Genomic DNA, 15,997 nt, shown 5'->3' with positions numbered 1-15,997 from the left:
CATGAGAGGGGCACAGAGCAGTTACAGTCATTCCAAAAGGCAAAAGTAAAGGCATTATAAATCCTGTGTAACCAAACAAATCCTTTGTAACCAGCCATGAAGAAGCAGCAAGTCTTGTTCCAATCTCGTTCTTGGTATTGCCCAAGGGCAAGAAAGAGCTCACAGATTTATTTTTGTATCACAAAGCAGGGTTTAGTTTTGAGTAGCAGTTTTTTAAAGTACCTTTAAAATATTAATTTTCAAACTAAAGCTCAAAGTAGGTAACCATTTTGAATTAGATCAAATATATTCTAAATACTGAATTTTTTTAAGAAAAAAAAATTTTTGGAGGGAAAAATGGGGAAAAAATGGGGGAAAATTGCTGGAAAATGGGAATAAAATGGGGGGAAGATTGGGGAGAAAAAGGGAAAAATTGGGGCAAAATAGGAATAAAATAAGAGGAAAATTGGAATAAAATTGGGAGGAAAATTGGAATAAAAATTGGGAAAATATAGGAAAAAAATAGGGGAGAATTGGGGGAAAATAGGAAGAAAATGGGAGAAAAAGGGGAAAAAATTCCCTTATATGGACTTTTCCCACTCACAATTCACTTATTTGGGTGTACCACAGCCACATTTCCTTATTTGGTATTTAGCCCTGCCCACATTTCCTTATTTGGGCTTAGCCATGCCCACATTTCCTTATTTGGGCTTAGCCCTGCCCACATTTCCTTATTTGGGCTTAGCCCTGCCCACATTTCCTTATTTGGGCTTAGCCCTGCCCACATCTCCTTATTTGGGATTTAGCCCAGCCCACATTTCCTTGTTTGGGCTTAGCCATGCCCACATTTCCTTGTTTGTATTTAGCCATGCCCACATTTCCTTATTTGGGATTTAGCCCTGCCCACATTTCCTTATTTGTGATTTTCCCACACCCACATTTCCTTATTTGGGATTTAGACATGCCCACATTTCCTTATTCAGGCTTAGCCATGCCCACATTTCCTTGTTTGGTCTTAGCCCTGCCCACATTTCCTTGTTTGGGATTTAGCCCTGCCCACATTTCCTTATTTGTTATTTTGCCACACCCACATTTCCTTATTTGGGCTTAGCCCTGCCCACATTTCCTTATTTGGGATTTAGACATGCCCACAATTCCTTATTTGTGTGTAGCTCTTCCCACATTTCCTTATTTGTATTTAGCCATGCCCACATTTCCTTGTTTGGGCTTAGCCATGCCCACATTTCCTTATTTGGGATTTAGCCCTGCCCACAGTTCCTTATTTGGGATTTAGCCATGCCCACATTTCCTTATTCAGGCTTAGCCCTGCCCACATTTCCTTATTTGGTATTTAGTCCTGCCCACATTTCCTTGTTTGTATTTAGCCCTGCCCATATTTCCTTATTTGGGCTTAGCCGTGCCCACATTTCCTTATTTGGGCTTAGCCGTGCCCACATTTCCTTATTTGTGATTTTGTCACACCCACATTTCCTTATTTGGGCTTAGCCCTGCCCACATTTCCTTATCTGGGCTTAGCCCTGCCCACATTTCCTTATCTGGGCTTTGCCATGCCCACATTTCCTTATTTGTGATTTTGTCACACCCATATTTCCTTATTTGGGCTTAGCCCTACCCACATTTCCTTATTTGGGATTTAGCTATGCCCACATTTCCTTATTTGGGCTTAGGCATGCCCACATTTCTTTATTTGGGGTTTAGCCATGCCCACATTTCCTTATTTGTGATTTTGTCACACCCACATTTCCTTATTTGGGCTTAGCCCTGCCCACTTTTCCTTATTTGGGATTTAGACATGCCCACAATTCCTTATTTGTGTGTAGCCCCTCCCACATTTCCTTGTTTGGGCTTAGCCCAGCCCACATTTCCTTTTTTGGGATTTAGCCCGGCCCCCATTTCCTTATTTGTATTTAGCCATGCCCACATTTCCTTGTTTGTATTTAGCCATGCCCACATTTCCTTATTTGGGATTTAGCCCTGCCCACATTTCCTTATTTGTGATTTTCCCACACCCACATTTCCTTATTTGGGATTTAGACATGCCCACATTTCCTTATTCAGGCTTAGCCATGCCCACATTTCCTTGTTTGGTCTTAGCCCTGCCCACATTTCCTTGTTTGGGATTTAGCCCTGCCCACATTTCCTTATTTGTTATTTTGCCACACCCATATTTCCTTATTTGGGCTTAGCCCTGCCCACATTTCCTTATTTGGGATTTAGACATGCCCACAATTCCTTATTTGTGTGTAGCTCTTCCCACATTTCCTTATTTGTATTTAGCCATGCCCACATTTCCTTGTTTGGGCTTAGCCATGCCCACATTTCCTTATTTGGGATTTAGCCCTGCCCACAGTTCCTTATTTGGGATTTAGCCATGCCCACATTTCCTTATTCAGGCTTAGCCCTGCCCACATTTCCTTATTTGGTATTTAGTCCTGCCCACATTTCCTTGTTTGTATTTAGCCCTGCCCACATTTCCTTATTTGGGCTTAGCCGTGCCCACATTTCCTTATTTGTGATTTTGTCACACCCACATTTCCTTATTTGGACTTAGCCATGCCCACATTTCCTTATTCAGGCTTAGCCATGCCCACATTTCCTTATTTGTTATTTTGCCACACCCACATTTCCTTATTTGGGATTTAGCCCTGCCCACATTTCCTTATCTGGGCTTAGCCATGCCCACATTTCCTTATTTGTGATTTTGTCACACCCACATTTCCTTATTTGGGCTTAGCCCTGCCCACATTTCCTTATCTGGGCTTAGCCCTGCCCACATTTCCTTATCTGGGCTTTGCCATGCCCACATTTCCTTATTTGTGATTTTGTCACACCCATATTTCCTTATTTGGGCTTAGCCCTACCCACATTTCCTTATTTGGGATTTAGCTATGCCCACATTTCCTTATTTGGGCTTAGGCATGCCCACATTTCTTTATTTGGGGTTTAGCCATGCCCACATTTCCTTATTTGTGATTTTGTCACACCCACATTTCCTTATTTGGGCTTAGCCCTGCCCACTTTTCCTTATTTGGGATTTAGACATGCCCACAATTCCTTATTTGTGTGTAGCCCCTCCCACATTTCCTTATTTGGGCTTAGCCCAGCCCACATTTCCTTTTTTGGGATTTAGCCCGGCCCACATTTCCTTATTTGTATTTAGCCATGCCCACATTTCCTTGTTTGGGCTTAGCCCTGCCCACATTTCCTTATTTGCAATTTAGCCCTGCCCACATTTCCTTATTTAGGATTTAGCCCTGCCCACATTTCCTTATTTGTGATTTAGCCCTGCCCACAGTTCCTTATCTGGGCTTAGCCCTGCCTACATTTCCTTATTTGGGATTTAGCCCTGCCCACATTTCCTTATTTGGGATTTAGCCCTGCCCACAGTTCCTTATTTAGGATTTAGCCACCCCCCCACATCTCCTTATTTGGCCTTAGCCATGCCCACATTTCCTTATTCAGGCTTAGCCCTGCCCACAGTTCCTTATTTGGTATTTAGCCACAGCCACATTTCCTTATTTGGGATTTAGCCCAATTGAATTGGATCAATCTAGCATTGTAAAATCTTGATTTACAGCACTCCTGACTTCTTGCCCTGACTTTATGCACTCACAGTCCTGCCTGGCATGCTCTGAGTTGTCAGCCAAACCCTTTCATGTCCTTTTTTCAGATTTTGAAGAAAGATAACAGAACCAATGCTCCACCATCTGATGGGGCTCCAGTATGCATAGCTGAGGTGAGGACACATTTTTTGGATCTACAGTATCAGATAAACAATTGTAATGTAGAGTTGTACAAACTGAAAATTCAAATTATTACTGTAAACTACTGCTGAATTTCAAAAAATCTAAACAAAATTATATTTTATAGTATGAAAGAGAAGCACAGTAATGACAGATTCAGAAATAAGCCATTCCTTCAAGTCATAGAAAGATTCAGTTTCAGATGCTCCATAAATTGAAGGCAGAACCTTTCTTAAAGTACTTTTTGGAGTTTCGTTTTGTTTTTTGTTTGGTCCTGTTGTAAACTGGCCTCATCTGCCTTCAAGGAGAATCAGTGCTCTAATCATGTCATGTAATATGTTCAGCCAGATATTAACCTTAAATCTCCTCTGCATTCAGGTGTTGAGAGCTCAGGCAAGGCTTACAACATTCTGTGAAGCTTTTGGACTAGAGAAATTCAGGTTTGTTCGTGTTTAAGATTTAAAATAAATTTAATTATGATTGTTTAGACTGTACCACTGAAATTAAGATTATTTTTGTTTTTTAATATGAGTTCATTAAACTTCACGCTCTTAAGTTTCCCATCCTGTGCTCTGGAGATGGGAGAATGCAGAGGTTTGAGTCATCCTATATATTGAAAACATAAATTATCTATTGCACGTCCACTTAAATAGTTGGGGGTTTTAATTCAAGATGTGAAGGGAGGCATTGTGATTTTATACAAACACAAAGCACCACTCCTGTTGTTTCTTACAACATCAAGCACTGGGTAGAAAGGTTTTGAAGTTCTCTCCCCGAGTTTCTTTGTAAATGACATTTAACAAAGCTTCTCTTCCCCCTCCTTTTAGTGGCATTGCTTGGACAGAGTTCCTGAACAATGAGGACATGTTCAAGATTATTGTTTTTCAGCTGGAGGAAGGAAATTTGCCTTGTGCACAGTACCTGTGGGTCAGGCATCAGGTGAGGTGGCACAGAATCTCTGGAATTTATGGAGGGGGTTAAATCTCTTCCATTTTCCAGCCTAATTTCACTGGTGCTGTTACAAAACAGCTCCTCAGAAAGCAAAGGTGCATGGCAGCATCTCATCAATTACCACAATGATTACTGTTCACCTGGATGCTTAGGAGGCTGAATTTCTTATTGATTTAGGAATAAACTGGTATTTCTGGTGTCAGAATTCATATTTCTAAGTCATGCCAATTTGATTTATCCTGCAGTGCTTGTAACCTTCCACTCACTTTCTTGCAAGCCCAGCTCTCAGATTTAAGTGGATGTTTTCTGCCTACCTTAAAATCCTTTAAAAATAATCACAGACTCCTTACTCTGAATGACACATTTAAGGTAGTGTGTGTGCTGTTATTTTATTTTTTAGTGCAGGACTTTCAGTTCCATGTCTGTTGTTTTCTCAGTAAGACAGAGCTATAGAATGAGTGTGAAAGTAATAGAACAGTGTTATTTGTAAAGAAATTCCTTCAATTAGATCCTTTTTTAAGAAGACCAAACTCTAGTTTTACTGAACAGAGCTTAATTTAATTTCTGCCTATGACTACTGAGATTTTCTCTTTGGATTTGTGAAATTTACTGGCTCTTCCTATTAGTGAAACAGCTTTACAGAGTACCAGATGAACATTTACTCCATGGATCTGTAATTGGTCTGGTTTCATATTTTAGGCTGATTTTGAAAGCAGCTTTGATGAGAAAATGCTGAAGGATTTGCTCAATGCCATCCATTTCACTGCTCCTTTGAAGGAACTTTGCGTGTGGCTTAAAAATTTTGTGATCCCCTTCTCAAGGAGGGCTGTGCCAGATGGACAGGTGAGACTGACTTAAGAACTGCAAATTGTCATTTTCTCACACTAAGATGGTTTTACTGTCAATCCTCCAGACTTCTGAATGTCAGGAACTTGTTCCTCTGTCTTTGAAATGGATTATTTTCCCTAGCATTTATATTTGAAATTATTTCTCTTAAAAGAAGTTTCTAATGGCAAATTTTGCTTTGATAATTAGCATAACTCTACTTATAACTGTATTTTATCCCGAAAATACTAGATTCTTTTCCCTAGCATTTATATTTGAAATTATTTCTTTAGAAAGAATCTTCTAATGGCAAATTTGATAGATAGCATAACTCTGTTATAACTGTATTTTTTCCAGAAAATACTAGATTCTTTTCCCTAGCATTTATATTTGAAATTATTTCTTTAGAAAGAATCTTCTAATGGCAAATTTGATAGATAGCATAACTCTGTTATAATTGTATTTTTTTCCAGAAAATATTAGCAAAATGGCTGGAACAAGCTGCTCGAAACCTTGAATTAACTGACAAGGTAAATCACACTGCAGAAACCTGGCCTGTCTTGTATTCTTACATGTATCATATGGTTTGCTAATATCAATTCTTTTGGACAGGCAAACTGGCCTGAAAATGGACTCCAAGTGGCTGAGATTTTTTTTACAAGTAAAAATCAAGGTGAACTGGGAGTGACAGCTTTTGGCAAGTGGACTCCTTTGGTAAGAAATGTAACAAATACAAGATTTTGCTACTAAGAAATCTCAAACAGATCCTGTGTGCTAGAGCTGGAGTGGAGGATAATTAGATCACTGGTGGGTTTGGGGAAGATACACGTAATTCCATGAAAGGAAAGAATTCCAATTTTCATATTTTTAAAGATTTAAAGTAGATGAAAGCCTCTCAATGGCCTTGTCTCCTAACATTTTATTTCTCAACACTGTTTCAGAGGTGTGGTGACTGTGAAGAGATACAGAGGTTAAAGAAGCTGGTAAATGATTTGCAAGAGTTGAGAAATCTGTACAGAAAATACAACTGCAGGCTGGCATTCTGTGATTTTGAAAAGGTAACACTGCAGACACTTGAAAAAGTGCTTTTCAGGTTGTTCTGAAAAGGAGCAGAATCTTATGGCATGTAATTTAAAAATCAGACAAAAGAAATCCTGATGGATGTTGGTTCAATTTCCATCCATAAGCTGCTGGGACTATTTGAGGAGTTGTGATACAAATTTTCTTTCAATTCAGGTTATAAATATAACTTAAGGCAGTGAGAAGCTGTGGCTCAAACTCTGTGGTTTGCAGATTATTACAGATCACCTACTGTGGAACAAGGACTGGCAACAGAGGAATTGAAAGTACAACTGAACAAGAAAAGCTTTGTAGATGAAAGGGGTTATTTCAGCTAAAGAGGGATTCTTTCAAGATTCTAAAGAGGGAAATCTTTCAGTTGATTTCAGTGGCCTCTGGATGTTGGATTATGTACCAGAGATGAAAATGGCCTTGCACTGAAATTTGTGATGTTCTAACTTGGCCTTTTCCCACTTGCTGCCCAGGAAAAAGCAACCACTATTGTGTTTCGCATGCTTGATAAAATTTTGGCACCAGAGCTTGTCCCATCAATTTTGGAGAAGTTTATAAAACCCTACCTGTGTGAACACAACCTACAAAAAGATGAGCTTCTTCTACAGTATGTCAAGGTATCCATATTTGCTTCCTTTTGAAGAAAGCTATTTCAACAGCAGGAAGCAGAAACCAAGTCTGATGAATATTTGAACTTACAACTGAATTTTAGGTCCAGCTTTTAGATTAACCCTATTCCTGTCAATGAATTTAATGACAGTTACCATTTCAGTTATGGAACAATCTCTTAATGCCCAGAAAACTTCACACTTTTGGTCATATTATGAGATATTCCTATCTTTTGTAATTCCAAGTGTTCTGATTGCCTTTATCCAAACACAGGATTTGCTGGAGCGCTGTCGGACACGATCCATTTCAGTGTTTGAAACCGCCTGGGAGGCCAAGGCTGTGGCTGTCATTGGCTGCATCTCTGACACTGATGTGAGTATGTTTCATGAAAGGCATCAGGTGACTCCAGCACATGAGTTCAGAGCAAAATATGATTTTTACATAATGCTCTGAGTACATTTTTAATGAGTGCTATGAGGATAAAATGGTATGTTATGATGTTATCTTCTTATTCTATTTTAGCCATCTCCCCCAGGATATTTTTTGAGGATATAATTGTAGTTGTGGTGTCATCACATGGAAAACTCACCAATTTTAAAATATATGGAACCACAGTGTCATAAATGACTGCAAGCATTTTCTAATTGAACTTGACAATCATATGATGCCCTTTATGCAAGTGAAGATTGGGCAAGGAAATAAAATACTTGCCCAAAGGGATCAGTCACACATGAACAATACTTCAAGGGACTACTTTGAAACTTATTTTGCAGAGTGAAAATAAGTTATTTTCTGTTTGTGTCCCTTTTGCAGCTGAAGTTTGATGCAGTGCTGCAGATAATGCATGGAGCTGTGGTGCCATGGAGTGCAGCAGTGGAGCAGCTGGTCAGACAGCATCTGGAAATGAATCATGCCAAGTAAGCAGCACCCCCTTGGCTGGGGAAATCCTGTGTGTGATGTGGGGTGATGGTTAAATCCCATAGCTGGGGGTGCAAATGATGGATGAATTTGTTCCCAGAGTGAAGTTACTGCAGGAAAGTTACAGACTGATGGAGATGAAGAAGCTTTTGAGAGCCTATGGGATAAGAGATACCAATCTTCTGAAGGACAAGCAGATGATAATGGTAAGGTACCAAGAGTTTGGATTTCTCCAAAGGTCACAGTGAACAGCACCTGGTGATTTATTTTTGCCATTTATATTTGAGTTGGTTTTTTTTTAACATCTCCCCTTCACTAGAAGACATAGATATTTCTGGAGAAGTTTCTCAGTATCACCAGACAAATTTTCAGAGTTCCCAGGCTAATTCAGTCCCCAAGCCTTGTTTTCTCCCCGTTACATTTCTGTCAGCTTTTCTCTAGATAAAAGTTTGAAGCTTCCAGATAACTTGATACAAACTGAAAATTCCATTGGTAAAGTAGTTTGTATAAACTAATTGCTTTGTTATCCTGTACATCCCCAAACTAAAGTCCATTTCTGTTTTCTTACAGAGGCTTGTTAGATACATTCTCAAACAAGATACCCCCACTTGCCTGGAGGATGCCTTGAAAATTGTGGAAGCCTACCTGCTGCCCACTGGGGAAGTGTATTTCCTGAGGATGATGGACCTGATTGACAAAGGAAGGGTAGGGAAATATTTCATGGCAGTTGATCCTGGAATTTACAGACACTGAGGCCTCCTGACAAAACAGGGACAAGTTTGCTGAAATCTTATAAGCAGATTGCCTAAGTATTTTAAATTCAAATTATTAATTTGACAGCTAACTGCCTTAGCAGCAATTGAAAATGTTTAGCATCAAAAATGAATTCTTTGTCAGAGTTTTATCCTTCTTTTGTGGCAGAATAAGGTGAAAGTTGTGACCTGCAATGCACCAGAGGAGTTTGGCATTGAAGTCTCTACACATTTCCATGCATTGTTATTTACCCTCATGACCATTGTGCAGCCATTGATCAGAACAAGAATGTACACATAACTCAGCTTTTCCACATGCAAATGCCCTTTCCTTTTTAATATTTCTGTTCTAATTTTGTTTCTTTTTCTCCCTTCAGGGAGAGGAATCTCTGACTTTGTTAAAATCTCTGCCTCTGGCTAAGGCTGAGGAAGTTGCAGAGAGATTGACTCTGTGGGGAAGACTGATGTTACAGAACAAAGCAGATGATCCTGAAGAGGTACCGAGGCTTTTCCCACCACAAAGTGTGCACACAAATTATTCTGAAAAGGGAGAGCTGGGGATATTTCCTGTGAGAGCTGACAGACTGTGGAGTAAACACATATTACACCTATAAAATTTACTGTTCTATAAAGATAAATATGCAAAATAACTTTCTGTTCCTTTGCTTTTCAACTGGTTGTGCCTTAGACTTGGTAATTGTTGCTTAAGAAGTTTGTGGAACTTTGCATTGTGCTTTAAGAGCTGAAGCCCAACATTTTAATAAAAAAATAAAAACCTCTTCCTTTCCTGCAGCAAAAACCACAGATGCTTATGACTAAGACACTGGTGGAAGTCCTCAAATTCTGGTTCAGCATTCAAAAAGGTAAAGGTACAATTTTAAATTCTTATATCTTTCTTTGTGTAAATGGAAGCAAAATCTAATTGTTTTTCTCCTCCAACAGACAATCCTGTGAAGAAATATGAATGTGAAGAAAACCTAAAGTTGTTTGAAACACTTGCTGCCCTGCAGGTGGGTATTTTTATTGTTTTAAATCCCTTTTAATTTACTGTGGTTACTCCAATTGTTTTTATCACATGGATTATATTAAAAATTAATTATATTTACAATGTGCACGCAAAGGTTGTTTTTATTATTGACTTCAAATTGATTCTAAGGCTAATTAGCAATTTAATCTAATCTAGGGAAGTTCCCAATTAGAACTCAGTTGTCTATTTAAACCAAAAATTAATATTGTCACTAAAGCCTTAATTGCTAACACTTCAAAGAGTTCATGATAAGAGAGCTGTAAGAATTTATGAAGATCTCAGTACAGTAGGAAAAAAAAAACAATTTAAAGGAAGTTAAATGGATACCAATATATAATTTTTTTGTTGTTGTAGGAGTATTTTGATATCTTTCTCTCAGATGAAGAATACAGGAACCCTTCACTGATATCTGCACTTCTTGAGGGTCACATAAGCTCTTATGAACGTGTCAGATCTGCATCCAAGTCTAGAAAAGTGCAAGCAGTGAGTTGTGATTCAGAAGGTGGCAAGCCCAAAACCCCTCCCACTGAATCCAGGCTGTACAGACTGGCTTTGCTCCTGAAAGTCTCAGAGCATGAACTGGGGGAAAAACTGGCCTTGAGAGCCCTGGATGATGGAAAAGTGGAAGTGGCTGTCAATATATGCAGGTAAACTGCAGAGCTTCTCAAGATCATCATTTGTAATGGGCTTCTCTGAGCTATTTCTGCCACTTTTTTGAAGAGCAAAGGAAAGGGTTTTCTGTTTTAGTTAAATAATTAGGACATAATTAAGTAAAAACCCTAAGAATTACTGGGGTTTTTTTTATTTATTTTTAACATCTTTTTTCTTTCTTAAAAGGGAGTTCTATGAAAACAGCTGGAATGAAAAGACGGGGCAGCTGCTGTTTGCAGTGTGCCAAAGGCTCTGCCACATGCTGGGAGCTGATGTTCCAATGATCACTCCTGCTGGGATGGATCTCCCAGCACTGATCCATGAGCTGGCTGCCCAAGCAGCCACACTCTGCAGTCCAGGTAATTCCTGTTCCCATTTTTAGTTCATGTTGGGAGCCCAGCTTTCCAACCAGAGTTCAATAAACCTGAAAACCAAGTGAATTTCTAGACCTGCAGCTGTGAAAATAGGTGCTGCAATATTGTTTCCTTTTAATTGGACAGATGAACCTTGCATTTCTGCTAATGATCTCAACATTTTCACAGATTTAGTGTTGGATTGTCTGGAACTGTGTAAATACACTTCACTTGCCAAGGAAATTCATGGACAATGCCAAATGGACAGCTATGAATTTACAGCTGAGGTATTTTCTGTGCTGTTCACTGTATATATTCATTTCCCTCTCATTTCTCCAGCACTCCAGCAATCAAAAAGCCAACAACAAAAAAATCCACAAATAAAACTCAGCTAGAATTTCCTAGAATTTGTGTGTTCTTCAGCCTAAAGAATGAACTGATTTGAGTCCTAAAAGCAGTGCAGCTGTGGCACAAGCACAAGTAGCATTCTCCACTTACATTTCATGCCAATAAATCCTGCTGAAAATGGGGATTTTATCAAACAGCTTCTGCAGGACTGGCAGAGAGCTGGCTTGAAAGTATGGCAGGGAGGGTTTGGTTTTTAAATGAATGCACTGTGTGAAAGCTTTCCCAAGACTTCTGTAAAACTTTAAGATGATCAAGTTGTTGAATTGCAGCTTTGTTTTCTGCTTAGGTCAAGCAGTGCTTTAGGCTACTTGAAATGAATGGGCTCTTACAGCTGCAGTGGAGTAGAGCAGAGTGGCTGGACTTGTTTATCCACAAAATATTATTTTTCTAGAAAATGGCCCATTTGCAGAATGTTTGCTTATAATATTTGGCTAAGAATGTTTATGAAAGCCTCCATTAAATTGAATAAGAGTACATTTTGGGTGTATAACTAAACAGCTGCAACATGAAGGACAAATATGGCCACTCTAGGTAGGAAATGGGTTTTTTGCCACTGGCCATTGAACAGAATTACTATTTTCAAATAGAACATCATGTTCTATTCCTATATTCCAAACCAGAAACCTGTTAGTGGGCTCATTAACTCTGTCTTTTGTTGTGTGCATTTTGACAATGTTCTTACTTAGACAACATCTTCTGGAGGAGATAAAGATTCTTACAAAGAGTGGACCTATGATGATTTCTTTAAAGAGGATGGGATAGTCCTGGATCCTCAGACATCTCTCCCAGTTGCATATGAGCTCATTTCTGCTCTTCTGCCTATCTGTGGTAAGCTTGTTCTCCTCAACATTGACACAATGGAAAATCTGATTTTTGTCTAGAAATAGAAATAATTCAGCTCATGTGTGGAAATTATCACCTCAGTTAGATAAACTCATGGTAGAAATACCCATGAGGGGATAAAGAATGGAAAGATAACTTTGGGTTTGGTTCCTATTTCCACAGATGAAGAGTTTAATGTTGGCTGTCACATGCAAGGGATTCACACATAAAGTAGTTACTGAAAACTGTTGGATTCTTTTGTGAGTCTGGAAGATATTCCCTCCTAAAAAATAAATTCTGAGCAGGCCCAGTTAAAAACAGCATCAATGGGTCTTGGGGTTCATGGATCTCTATTTTATGTCCTGTCCTGTGGTATTTTTAGGGCTCTCCCAGCCTTGCTGGTGGTGCTGAGTTCCTGGCATGCTGCTGATGAGCATTTTTTGTCTTTCAGAGGACAAGCTGTACCCCCTGGAGTCCCGAAGCCTGGCACACAGAACGTTCATGGAAGGTATCACACCCTGCTTGGGTGGGAAAGGACCTCAAAAATCACCCAATTCAGGGGCATGAGGGCAGAGCCACCACAGAGAAAGTCTAAAGAGACACCTGGAAACCTTGAGGTTTAAATTTACCCTACACAAGCATGACTGATTCATAGGGGGTTCTACAGGTGCCTAAATGTTCCACTTAAATCCATATTTTAGGGGGTGGTTTGGTTCAGCACAGAAATCACCAGTTTGGGTGCTAATTCCCACCATTCCACCATGGGATTTTTGAGCATCTCAAAACCTGCACTTCAGGACAGTTCTACCACTCTGAGGGAAGATCATCAAGCCTGTCCAAGAAAACAACTTCTGGTCAAAAACTCATGGACTTTGGACTAAAATGGGAACCTGTATTAAATTAAAAGCCCTGAGAATTTTAGGTTTTAAAGGGAACTAAGGCAAACCCTGAGTCATAACTCTAATGAAGAAAAAGAGAAACTGCTCTGATATTAACTCCTAGAACAATGTGCTTCATAATTACTCTCTGGGGTTGTTTTTGAAATATTTTACAGGACACAACTTCCTGCTGCCTGTTGGATCTCCCTTCTCTGCAGCAGTGCAGAACCTGCTGGAGTGCAGCCAGTTCCAGCTGGCCCTGCAGCTCACAGTCTGTGCCTTTGGCTCCTGCCTCCAGCACGGCATTTCCAACACCATGGACCTGTCCCCCAGTCAAAAGGTGACTTTTGGCAAGTTTGGAAAAGTTCTCTAAGGATTTAGAGAATTAAATCTCTGAGGTTCTCACCATGACCTTAGCACCACTTGATCAGATTTGAGTCAGTTTGTGAAAGGAGCTGGTGGTTTCTTCCCTGTTTTCATGGTTCTCTCCCTTTGCAAAGTGTGTTCAGAACTGAGCTTTTATTCCTGACCTTCCTGCAGAGACTAGAATGGTGTTAATAATAATGATTTACATTGTTCCTTCATGTCATTTTAATATGGGAAAAGTCACAAGTAGAATATTCAAGAAACATTCCTCAATTCAAAAGCACTTGGAAAACAGAAATCCTTTTCTATCTAGAAGAAATTATTTTAAGGCCTTAAATAAATCTGAAAATGCAATTACTATATTACTATTACTATGCTGTAAATGACCAGAAGTTGAAGATTTAGAATTTATTTTTAATTAGATGCTGTTTTCTTCATAACAGCCACATGACAATGACCTGCTACTCACTGAAACCAGAAGTTTCCTCATAGCTATGAGGCAGAGGAGCAGCTCAGTAATCAAAACCTCTGTCCTGAACTTACTGCACAAGGTAAGAATCCCCTGGAAATGTGAGGGAGCCACTTCTGCTCTGCCTGGCAGCCACATGGAATTGTTTCAGTTGGAAAACACCCTCGAGATCATGGAGCCCAACCCTCAAACTGCAGCCAAGCCCACCCCAAAGCTGTCCTGAGCACATCTCCTCATCTTCAAACTCCTTCAGCAGGGGTGTCTCAGCCACCTCCCTGAACAGCCTTTTCCAGAGAGTCTTTGAGCCCCTTTGGGGCTGTTCCTGCTCAGTTTGCTCTGCTTGGAAGGTTCTGGACAGTGGGAGCCTCACCTTTAGAGTCCCAAATGACTGTGATGGCCTTTAGGATCTGTAGGTATTCTCTGTCTCATTTCAAATCCTGGATTTGTTTTAGATTGATAGTTTTCCTAGGTGGGGAGAGGTTTTAAAAAGTTCTGTGCAAAACCTGACATTTACCATCTTCTAAGGCAGCTCAGACTAAGGGAAGTCACTTTCAGACTGGCTTCAGGATATTCAGATGTTAAATTTTAAATCCTGAAATGCATTTTTATTCTTTTTCCCCCCCTAAATTAAAGGCCCAATACTTGTCTAAATTCAGGAATATTTTTCCTGTGTTGCACCTGATACAAAGAGAACTATTGAAGAAATTAAATAAATTCCTAAAGTTTATAATTTTTTTTCCAAACCACAGGTGTTCAACTCCCGTGTCATCGATCAGAACCTGGCCCTGGGCTATTGCACTGTTTTACCCAAGGAAGAAATGTTCCATAAGCTGTGGGAGGTCATAAACAACTCCTGGCAGAATTACAGAAAAGTTTTGGTAAATTCTCAAGGCTTGAGTTTCTTCAGCAAACAGAGAATGTTAAAGAGATCCTTCCTTTAGGGCCCTGGGGGAGGAGCTGCCTCTGCACCACAGTGAGAAGTTGCTGTCAATATTAATGTGATTTTCAACCTCATCATGACTTATTCCAAAGCTTGAAATTATTTATTTCAACTCCCATCATGATTGTTATCTGTGTTATATTTTGGATAAGTTGTTCTCTGGCAGCAGCTCTCAAGAATAGAATTAAAATTATTAAAATATAAAGGAAGATGGGAAGTAAAGAAATGGGGAGACAGAGTAATGCAAATTCTGAGAAAATGCCTAAAAAGTACCTTTTGTATTACTTTCTACAATGTTAGGAAAATATTTTAGAGAAAGTAAATTTTAAAGCAGCTGCCAGCTCAGGAGGTGGGATAGTCCTGACACCTTCTCTAATGTTTGTTTGCATTTTACCCAGTTGTGTGATCATTTATGAATTGTTTGAAGTTCCTCTAAGGATTTAGATCTCAGGATTCCCAATTTTCAAATTATTTCTTAGACTTTTATACACTTCCTTTCTCCTTCCTTCTAGGCAGTAGCCCTGGTAGGAGCAGAGCTTGCTGACCAATATGGTGAAGCAGAAGAAAAGAGAAAATTCCAGGAATTGGTTATTGATGCAGAATGGGGCATCCAGCTTGGTAAATTTGGTGTAAGTTTTTACTTATTTACTTATTTTAGTTTTATTAACTAATCAGTTAATAATATCAATATAATCTGGGACGTGTGAGAGCTTTTAGGCAGATTTCCCATTCAAATATAAGCAAAGTTGGGGTTTTGTTTTTGATTTTTCATTCTGCTTGTCTGCATAAATAAACATCAAAAATGGAAATGCAGTAATTGAGGGGGCTGCAAAAGAAAATTTAAATTCTTGAGTATTATTTGTCACAAGGAGAAATCAGCAAATCCACTGCTTTTCCTGCTCTGAAAGTGTCTGGATTAAACTAAAAGAAGTCAAAGCCTCATTGTAAGGAATTGGTTTTGATGTTGTCTAAAAGCCTCTCTTGAGCAGATGAATCTGTTTTTATCTGCAGATCTCCTTTGAGACTGTGTTTAGACAGCCACCAGTGAGGAAGAAAGAGCTCATAAGAGTGCTGGTACAGAACCCAGAAGTGGACACAGCTCTCATCTTGAAGTACTGCAGGTACTGATTCCATGGAATCTATCACTGTAAAAACAACCAAATAACTCTGGCCACTGAAATCACTTTTGCTTTAAATAAATCCTAATTAATATA

General features: G+C 39.3%; 1 protein-coding gene across 1 annotated transcript in view; it reads left to right on the top strand.

Annotated features, from left to right (window-relative positions):
- The window catches only part of KNTC1 (kinetochore associated 1), a 34,860-nt gene that overhangs the window by 7,361 nt on the left and 11,502 nt on the right, over nucleotides 1-15,997 (top strand). The window contains exons 19-43 of the mRNA XM_058816522.1: nucleotides 3,671-3,736; nucleotides 4,122-4,183; nucleotides 4,571-4,682; nucleotides 5,394-5,537; nucleotides 5,993-6,049; nucleotides 6,132-6,233; nucleotides 6,461-6,577; nucleotides 7,064-7,207; nucleotides 7,473-7,571; nucleotides 8,013-8,116; nucleotides 8,218-8,323; nucleotides 8,688-8,822; nucleotides 9,247-9,366; nucleotides 9,663-9,732; nucleotides 9,812-9,879; nucleotides 10,251-10,543; nucleotides 10,734-10,906; nucleotides 11,090-11,187; nucleotides 11,995-12,136; nucleotides 12,582-12,638; nucleotides 13,185-13,348; nucleotides 13,818-13,925; nucleotides 14,593-14,721; nucleotides 15,296-15,412; nucleotides 15,795-15,904. Coding sequence (XP_058672505.1) covers nucleotides 3,671-3,736; nucleotides 4,122-4,183; nucleotides 4,571-4,682; nucleotides 5,394-5,537; nucleotides 5,993-6,049; nucleotides 6,132-6,233; nucleotides 6,461-6,577; nucleotides 7,064-7,207; nucleotides 7,473-7,571; nucleotides 8,013-8,116; nucleotides 8,218-8,323; nucleotides 8,688-8,822; nucleotides 9,247-9,366; nucleotides 9,663-9,732; nucleotides 9,812-9,879; nucleotides 10,251-10,543; nucleotides 10,734-10,906; nucleotides 11,090-11,187; nucleotides 11,995-12,136; nucleotides 12,582-12,638; nucleotides 13,185-13,348; nucleotides 13,818-13,925; nucleotides 14,593-14,721; nucleotides 15,296-15,412; nucleotides 15,795-15,904 — 2,897 coding nt within the window. The remainder of the gene's footprint in view (nucleotides 1-3,670; nucleotides 3,737-4,121; nucleotides 4,184-4,570; nucleotides 4,683-5,393; nucleotides 5,538-5,992; nucleotides 6,050-6,131; nucleotides 6,234-6,460; nucleotides 6,578-7,063; nucleotides 7,208-7,472; nucleotides 7,572-8,012; nucleotides 8,117-8,217; nucleotides 8,324-8,687; nucleotides 8,823-9,246; nucleotides 9,367-9,662; nucleotides 9,733-9,811; nucleotides 9,880-10,250; nucleotides 10,544-10,733; nucleotides 10,907-11,089; nucleotides 11,188-11,994; nucleotides 12,137-12,581; nucleotides 12,639-13,184; nucleotides 13,349-13,817; nucleotides 13,926-14,592; nucleotides 14,722-15,295; nucleotides 15,413-15,794; nucleotides 15,905-15,997) is intronic.

Source organism: Ammospiza caudacuta, chromosome 18 (genome assembly GCF_027887145.1).
Source record: "Ammospiza caudacuta isolate bAmmCau1 chromosome 18, bAmmCau1.pri, whole genome shotgun sequence".
Classification (NCBI taxonomy): Eukaryota; Metazoa; Chordata; class Aves; order Passeriformes; family Passerellidae; genus Ammospiza; species Ammospiza caudacuta.
This window is presented reverse-complemented; position numbering and strand designations above follow the sequence as displayed.